General features: G+C 37.0%; 1 protein-coding gene across 1 annotated transcript; it reads right to left on the bottom strand.

Annotated features, from left to right (window-relative positions):
* Window positions 1–686: 686 nt before the first annotated feature.
* tmem33 (transmembrane protein 33) lies at window positions 687–8,419 on the bottom strand. The gene is made up of 8 exons (XM_086259285.1): window positions 8,319–8,419; window positions 7,158–7,225; window positions 6,350–6,444; window positions 6,051–6,238; window positions 2,822–2,889; window positions 2,253–2,386; window positions 1,941–2,024; window positions 687–1,730 (listed from the first exon to the last, which is right to left on the bottom strand). Exons 2-8 carry the CDS (start codon window positions 7,203–7,205, stop codon window positions 1,601–1,603), a joined length of 747 nt encoding a protein of 248 aa, XP_086115411.1. The 5' UTR covers window positions 7,206–7,225; window positions 8,319–8,419; the 3' UTR covers window positions 687–1,600.
* Window positions 8,420–9,187: the final 768 nt, after the last annotated feature.

Here is a 9,187-nt window from a genome sequence, read left to right as displayed (position 1 = left end):
ACACCATTTAATTATAGTGACACATTTATTATGTCAATGTTAAAGGTACTTAAAAGTCATAGTCATATATTTTTTTCATTTACACCATTAATAAACACAGTCCTTTACCTATACAAATGCTGGCACATACTGTAGAGAAACTAAAATTTGGTTTTAGTGATGGTATCTTGTCAGAGTTTTCTTGAAAATTGTCTTCTTTCTTGTGCTTTCAGATGACTAACTGGGGTTGTCAGGAGTAATCAGGGAAGAGTACATGGATGAACTTAAATGAAAGAACAAGCTCTTTTTACTCTCCCACATAAATATCTGTTGTATCATAAAATCAAAGAACTCTTATTTAAAATGACACATAAATATCACACATCGTTTTTTGCAAATATATCCCAGATAAATGGCGTGCAGTGTGTCTATAAGATGTATTTGATATGTACATGTAAAATTGTTTTTACAATGTACTCATAGGGTCTGAACAATTATTCACTAACTCACATTTCTCTAGTGAGAAACAATATACAATTACACTGAAATTATCTGTGATAAATACTTTTATATTAGACCTATGCTTTGAATAACAATTAAAAACAGGCATAAATAAATCCTTATTAGGATTTGTTCATATTGAAGTCAACTATTATAATGCAAGAAATTATTGGTACCAAACCCAATTAGCATTCTTCAACACTATGTTTGTTTAGGAGATAACTTTATTCTCATTATAAAAATGTGGTTTGTCTGTAGGCAAGTAAACACAATTAACATGGCAGGGAAAGAAAAACATACCAGGGCATGCATTAAGCAAGAAACCTATAGCCTAATAAAAAATGAATGACTCAAAATCAAAACAGCTTTTAAACTGAGAAATGAGGTCAGGGTGCATTCATAAGCATGGCATGCTTTCTGCAAGTTATTCCATTTGTGAATCATACAGCAGAACATCTGGTACCTTAAAATATCCTATAAAATACAGCAGATTATTTTCTCAGTTTAACATCCATTTTGACATCATAGCTACATAAGATTTTGCATGTTGCTGAAATGTGAGTCAATGGCATTGATAGAATACATTTAATATTTAGGCTTTTAGACACATAAGAGCATTGGATGCTTTACAAATCAGACATAGTTGGAAACTGAAAAAGTACAATATAATTATTTAAAGAAATGATCATAATCCATTGTTTATAAACACATGTTCATTAATTTACTAATCTGAGAATGTTAATGTTTCATTATATAATAAGTGATTTTAATGAATAAATAAGACATGAAAGGAAAGAATGATAACAGCCGATAAACAGGGAACCCAGCTGATGTCAAGCTAATGTGCTCGGCCCATCGAAGGTAACAGAACAGGATGTCCACCGCTTCAATGAGGTCACATTAAAAGGATGGAAACGCAAATATCAGCATTAGCCTTCAGTGCATTACTGGCTGGTCTTCAGCTGCACTCAGATACACAAAAATTGGAGCACAGACTGTAAAGTTGACATTCAAAAAAAACGGTTCCTTCCATTGATGGCAAAGTCTTTCCCCATCGAAGTTAAGTCACATCGTACATCTTACTGAAAAACAAAACATGAGGAAAACAAATTTAGTGTAATCAAACCCCCGTGGGGGCGAGGCGGCTGATAAAGGCGATACTGCTGAGGCACATCCTCCTGAAGAAGGCAGGGCAGGCAGGCTTCATGATGAAATGCTCCAAAAGAATTCGCAGCTCGGTGAACAAGGTGCTGAGATAGAAAGAAAAGTACTTCACTCGGATTGTATTGAAAGCAAATTTAATCTAATCTTTGTACCTTCTGAATAGCAGGGCATGCCAACTCTAAACAGAAGGGCCATGTCCTTGGTTGAACCCCAGAGCCTCTTGCTGTGAGGCAACAGCGCAAAACACTGAGTCACCATGTTGCTATGTGACAATAACGGATAATTCAAAGTCTTACCGGCAATATGGATTTCTTCTGGATGTGTAGCGCAGAGTGAGGAATCGGTAATAAATGAAAGGCAGCAATAGGCTCCCCTGGCCGCTGTTGACAAAATATTATTGACATGAACATGTGAAAACTGGACACTCTGTATTAAGATTACAAAGAAGGGCTTGCATTTGTTAAGAGAAAACTGATAGATATTTATGAGATTAACACAACAATAACCACAAAACAGTCACTGCAACTAATCAATATTCACATATCTCTAGATTAGGGATGCTACAATTGGTCTTCAGAAAAAGAAATCGTTGACAGTTGTAAGCATACCTGAACAGCATAAAAATAGTTGCTGGCATCAAGAAGATCTCATTACAGGCAATAAACTTCAGGATATTCTGCTGATTAGTTGTCAGTTTGTCCAGGAGACCCCGGATAAACATCATGCTGTTTGGGCCCATGGTCTTAAAGAAACAGAAAACAGTCACAAAGTGAAATGAAAGCTTTGGCAAATCAACATTTTGAAATGAGCAGTGGGTGCAAGAAGTAAAAGGTAAAGGAAAACACATTAAAAATCATTAGCCTCCAGACTTTAAGTCGCTTAATGGTACATTATACGTTCGTAGTTCAATTTAACTGTAACAGTTAAGTATAAAGTTCTTTACGTTGTGTTTCTCATTTGCCTAATCTCTCTCAAACACACACACACACACACACACAAGCAGAGCAGCCATGTAAAGCGCTGCTCTGTTGCAACTGTGTGAACCCAACCACAAACCTACTCTGCTGCCTCAGACATGGTGGCCTGGCTGGTACTAATATCCCATCTTGTGGCTATATAATGTTTAAACTGATTTCACAGTAATTTTCAATAAGTCACTGTGGTGACTCATACTTACATCAAGAACTTTCTTTGTGTAGGTAGTTGCGTGAAGCAAGGAAAAAAGAAAAACTGGAAAGATGCTCACTGGACAACAAGGTTAAGATTAAATAACAAAAAAGAACAACTTCCTCCTAAATAATACAATAATAAGGGAGCATGATTCCAACTACGGAAAAACTAAATCTTTTACTGCTAAGACTAATTGATTTGTAATACTGCAGGTCTGAACCCTTTAAGGACTCCTATCAGACCGTCTTTGGAAAAAAACTGCAGCAACAAGTAAATGTCTGTCCAACTATAGCAGTGAAATAGTGTTTTATTATTGTTTAAAACTAAAAAACACACAATGTATGTAGCAATGCTATCATCTCCATTAGGGCTGGGCCATATTATACCGTTCACGGTAATACCGGTATAATGTTAGGCAACGATAGGAAAATGAAATATCGCGATAGAATGGGAGTAAAACGCGCATGCGCAGTGCCTTTGTTTTCATACGCACATGGCCGATTGTTGAGTGAAACAGATGAACCAGAATTGGTTTGTAAAAATGGTGCAACTTCCGTGATGTGGAACTGGTTTGGTGTTTGTCCATCAGATACACAACAAAGCACATTTTTTTGCAGAACATGCAAGCGGCCGTTGTTATTGTCATATTTGTCGGACTAAGATGCTCTTAAATCTGGGAGTAATCTGGGTCCTAAACTCCGTATGTTTCAGGTCAAACAACACTGCAGCATCACTTAGAGTTAAAAACTGTCTAAATTCTTTCATCTTTAATAAAACGATCAGCATTGCTGCTTTACCAGGTGTAACTATAAAGTTTAACTTCCAGGCATCCATGAAAACAAAAGTTATTACATTTAACGGAGTTAGAAGTTAGCAGGAAGCTAGCGGAAGTTAGCTCGCTAGTTTCGCTAGTTACCTAAGCATGATATTGCATGTTCTGACTGAAAGATTTCTGAAAAAAATCAAACACACAGCTCTGCTATCACTTCCAACATAAATAAAGACAGGAAACTAAACAGCAGTGACGTTTGTAGGGTTACTGAAGTTGGGCTAGCTGGTATATAATGATGTGCTACGTGATCGCTAGCGACACAGCTATGTTAGCATAACATAAACAGTGAAGCTGGAGGACGAACACTAACACTTTTCCACTTATAAAAGTTAACGTGAAGGTTCTTCATGGTTAGAGACAAATGCAATCGCATGGCAGGATGCTGTAAACGGACCAAACTTCAGTCAGGAGAACAACTGAGATAATCCATCCACAATACGAGGTTAGTCATTAATATACTGCAGCAACATGGGAATAGAGCAGCTGCCAGAGAATTCAACATTAATGAATCAATGGTACAGAAGTGGAGGAAGCAAGAAGAATGAGTTTAATAAAGTTTGATTTATCTGACTGCTTTGTTTCGCTTAATGTGCCTTATAATCCCGTGCACCTTATGGTCCGAAAAATGCGTACTGCACACTGCAGTTTAATGTTGCAAAGCACCTCTTTTTAACTTCAGTGGATATTATACATGGTTATGCTCAGGTAGAGCTGGGCGATATGAGATTTTTTCATATCACGATATGTTTTTTTCATTTCAGGCAATAACGATATCTATCACGATATAAGCCAAATAACTATATTTGTAAGATTTAAATGTGCCGTTGCTCACAAGTAAAATGTGAAATAATCAGCAGCTTGTTTTTATGTAAATATTTATTTCCCATAATAAGTTCAACAGGGTAGATGTACTTAAGGAACATCAGACTTTTTCAGATAAATAAAGGCAAATATTGCAAACTACACAAAAGGCAGCCGCTAAAGCGTTTAAGTTTCAAAATAGAACAAACGAAACAGACTACTAAATTGTCAATTCCACTTAGAAACAAAATATTAATTCTAAAAATAAATCTTAGTTTGTGTTACAGAAGAACAGACAAAACTGACTAACTTTTGTCAATATCAAATAAACTGAGAACTAAAAGGAAATTCTCAATCTCTTCTTGTTGTATAGCTTAGCTTTTCAAACAGTTTTAACAGTTACTTTAGTCTGACAAAAGCCGAATGACGAATTAGCGCTTCCAGTCAGAGACTGAGGCTACGTCCACACGTACACGGGTATTTTTGAAAACGGAGATTTTCCGTTTTCGTTTTAAAAAATAATCCTGTCCACACATAAAGGCAGAAATGAAGGAAAACGCTGCTATGAACATGCCAAAGCAGCAGGTGGCGCTAGATTCCTAACCGTGCAGAAATATTGGCCAATCAGAAGTCTAGAAGCCTCGGTGGGGAAAAAGTAAACAAAGCTGGGGCATAGAAGCAGAACCGAGTCGTATGTGTGGACGGACAGTAACTGTGTGTATATGTAAGCATTTAAACACTGCAGAGAGTAGAATTAACAGTAACAGTATTGTAGAAATTCATTTCACCGAAACAATAACATGGCGCACAGTGTGACGCATGCACCAGTTTATTGTATTTCCAGACTTGCTTTCGGCACATTTACAGTGCACGCTACTCTGTTTTTTGTCAGACTTGAAATAGCCGAAATACCTTCACACTACGGAACTTCTATGGCTCTTCCGTTCGACAATCTCTCCGGCGTTGGAACCATTATCTGTTTTCTCTTCGGTCACGCTCGGTTGATTTTTCTAGTCGGCACACTCATTTCCTCCATTACCTGCTGGCTGCTTCCCAAACAAACACACGTGCGGCTTGGCACTTGTGCTGTACGTTACAAGTCACGTGACGTGACGCTGCGGCTGTGATTGGTTCGGCTCTGCGCTACTTAATTTGGATTGGCTGATTTTTTTATTTTTTTAAGAGGACAAGAGCGGCGAGGTCTATCGCGATAGCTTAATTTCTCTATCGAGTAAAAGTTATATCGCGATACATATCGTTATCGTTCTATCGCCCAGCTCTATGCTCAGGATATGTCAGCCCATTTCTACTGGAAATGCCTTTTGGTTAAACTTTCAGCAAGGAATTTGCATTTGCACTGTTACATTTTTATAAAGCTTTAATGTACATAAAAACCAGCTTCTTGTTTAAGTGAAAATAAATGGAAGGTTGTCTTTTTGCGCTAGTAATGTTGTGGAGTTGTATTTTGTCTCGCATTAATTATATCGTCGGTTATATCGTTATCGCAAATTTTCAAATATATATCGTGATAAATATTTTTGGCCATATTGCCCTGCTCTAATCTCCATTTAATCTTGCAGACTTGCTCATAATGAAAGGATACTTGTAATGGGGTAGGAGTTGACCAGGATGAGTGAGTAGAGCAGGTAATGGCAGCTGTCCTCCTGCAGAGCCTGGGCCAAGAAAGCTCTGCTCAGCTGAAAGCGTGGAAGCCTCTGGTGTAAGCGAAGCGCACTGGTGAGGGCATTCGCTAACAACGCTCTCTGATAGAAGTTAGCTGCTGCATAGGGTCTGAAATATACAAGCAGTGACAAAGACTCAAATGCTGATTTTGGCTGGATTACAATTACTTTTAAAGCTAATTGACATTTATAATTAGATGATTTTGCACAGTGAACTCACCCCAAAACTGGTAGAATGAACATTACAGAGCAATAGACAGTGAAGAGTCGTGACAGCCACATTGCAGTTTCCAGCTTGTTGCTCATTAGAAATTGCTGCAGAGACACAAAGATGCTCAACATTAAACCGAACCAATCCCTTGTTCTTGTCTCCATTTTTCTCATATATACTGGTAGCAGATTTACTGACTTTAAACTTACAGTCAGGTTCTCTCAGTGGCTAGCATAGAAAATTCAGTCAAACTAAAAAGCATCTTAATGCAATCTACAAGTTAATTTTACCGCCTTGCCTTCAAAAGTCAGGGGGCAGCTGCAACTCATCTTGGTCATCCTCATTCAACTGATGTTACTCAAGTGAATGATTGGTAGTGTATGTCATCCAACTCTTGCAAACAGCACTGAAATACATGCCACACATCCCTACTCTACTTGCCCCCTAAGATAAACACGTTTGGGTGTCAAAATTACAGATTTAGGATGAAATCATTCCAATTATATGTAGAAAATAAAACAATCTAGGGCTAAAGCACTCAAATAAATAATATCAATTTTAAAAAAAGTAAACTGTTCAGTCAAAACTATGCATAGCACATACATTTTGTAAGGGGCTCAAGATATCTTAAATCTTAGCAAAACTGTTCCCAATTTCTTCAAAATATCTGATAAAAGTTCTTGATGAAACAATTAACAGAAAATGAAGCACCATTTTCTTTCTTTTTTTTCTGACCAGGATGCGTACAATCAGAGTACACCTTTGGGCACAATAATACTGGAATATTTGAACTACAGAGTTAAAGCAGCCAACCTACCACAGGGCCTAGCTGCGGCGGAGGGTTTTGTTGGTTTGCATCAGCCATCTTTGGGGGTGCTGGTTTCTCTGTTGGGGGAAAAAAATTCAAGTTTAGAAGTAACCCTAACTGCTCATTGAAATTTCAGGTCACCTGTGATTAGATGGACAATCGATAATATTGTCTAGCAATTACATGTGATCACACGATCACAACAGTGTGACATGAGTACAAGTGATGAAAATATCATCCCTTCCTCAATGATGATTTTCACTCTCTGGCTTGAGTTTCATCAGCTTCCTGAACAAAATATATGTCAATATAAAACCATTGACAAACTGTATCACCAAGAGCTGCTGTAAAACATAAATCTTCCACCAGACATGGGTCAATTATTCTACAGAAATCTCATAAAAATGACTGATTGCAAAGGTAAAATAATTAGTAACATTAATTATTATTGATTCTGAGTTTTTCAAGCTGAAACCACAACTTTTGTGTTTCACTCTGTTAGTTTTTTCCATCCTTTGTTATTTTTAAACTGGCTTCATTTAGATTTTAGTCTGATGAACAAACAAAAGAGGCCACCTTTGGCCTTATGAATCTTTCACCATATACTGGTAAATTTTAACTTTCACAAAGGTTCCGGATTCATCTATTAACTGACGCTGGAGATGGACACTTAGATGATCTATTCGCTAAGGTAAAATCGGGACGATTAAATGGTTAACCTTTGTAAGCACAAACTACATATGAATGGGACACATGGAATCTAACAACGATCATTCCCTCTAAAGGAAAGATATACCGGTAGCTAGCTGGCGGATGTGCTAATTTATGCTGGTAATGACTTGTTAATAACAGACACTATAAGGCCAAATGGTTAAAATATCCAGATACTGCTGTTAAATCCCAGACTGATGACTGCAAATTTATCACAAGGCAGCCCTGTGTGTATTTTATTAAGGCTAACGCTGTTTAGCAGCAGGTGTATCTAGAATATTCTGTTACCATCGTTACTAGCACGTCAGCTACCGCCTCAGCTAATAGTTGCTACCTAGGTCGTACGTGAATGCTTCCCTGATTACTTTGTCAACGTTAGGTCGCCCGGCAGTTTAAAGAAGACTTAATTAATAGCTACACCTGACCCTATATATGGCAATAATAAAGCATTCTGCTTACCAGCGCTACAGCGTTGATTTACGTCGCGTGCTAACCGGTTAACGTGACAGGCAGAAGCTTGGCACTCTGGGAACTACTCTAGTAAACGATCAGCTGACCTTGTAGCGTAAGACGGGAAGTACGCTATTTCTCGCGATATATCAAAAACTGTCTTAATGTACCTAATGAAGCTTTGTTTTATATGTTTATTGAAAATTGTGCTCCTGACAGATACCCTCCATATTAGGCTGTAGGCAATTAAACGACTAATACTACAATTGAACTAATGAAGACTAAACTAAAATTATACATCCAAAGCATTCTAACTGAAGTGAAACGACAAAATCCATTCCGTGAACTCCCCCCAATATAAACAATACTGAAAGCTCAAACTCGAAATTAAAGAACAGTGAATAATAAAAAAGGATATATAATATAAACAGCTGTAATAAATCAAAAACTACATAGGTTTCGCACAGAACATGATAACCAAAAACGAAAACATTAAAAGCAGTTTTACGTTAGTGATATACACAAAATCGAAATATTCAGAGGTGACATGAACATGGAAAGCTAGGAACATAGCATGAAGAGAAGGGTAAACCACGAAGCGAAAGATTAGAAGTACTTCAAACGCAGTGTGTATCTTTTAACAATAAAAAAAAAAAAAAAAAAAAAAAAAAATTTTGTTTAATTTAATAATTTTCTATTTATTTTTTCTATGAATAGAAAGAGATAATAACTTATTTTTGTTTATTTATTCCCCATATAGAGGATACATCTTTATTGTCCATTTTGCTGTCTGGCACCAAAGATATGCTATTATTCAAGGTTCAAGGTTCTTTATTTGTCACATGCATAGTTATACAAGTATAACACACAGTGAAATG

This window comes from Aulonocara sp. 'chitande type north' Nkhata Bay, linkage group LG2, assembly GCF_057382095.1.
Source record: "Aulonocara sp. 'chitande type north' Nkhata Bay isolate Kocher_YH1m ecotype deep benthic linkage group LG2, A_spYH_male_GT1.1, whole genome shotgun sequence".
In the NCBI taxonomy this organism is placed as follows: domain Eukaryota; kingdom Metazoa; phylum Chordata; class Actinopteri; order Cichliformes; family Cichlidae; genus Aulonocara; species Aulonocara sp. 'chitande type north' Nkhata Bay.
This window is presented reverse-complemented; position numbering and strand designations above follow the sequence as displayed.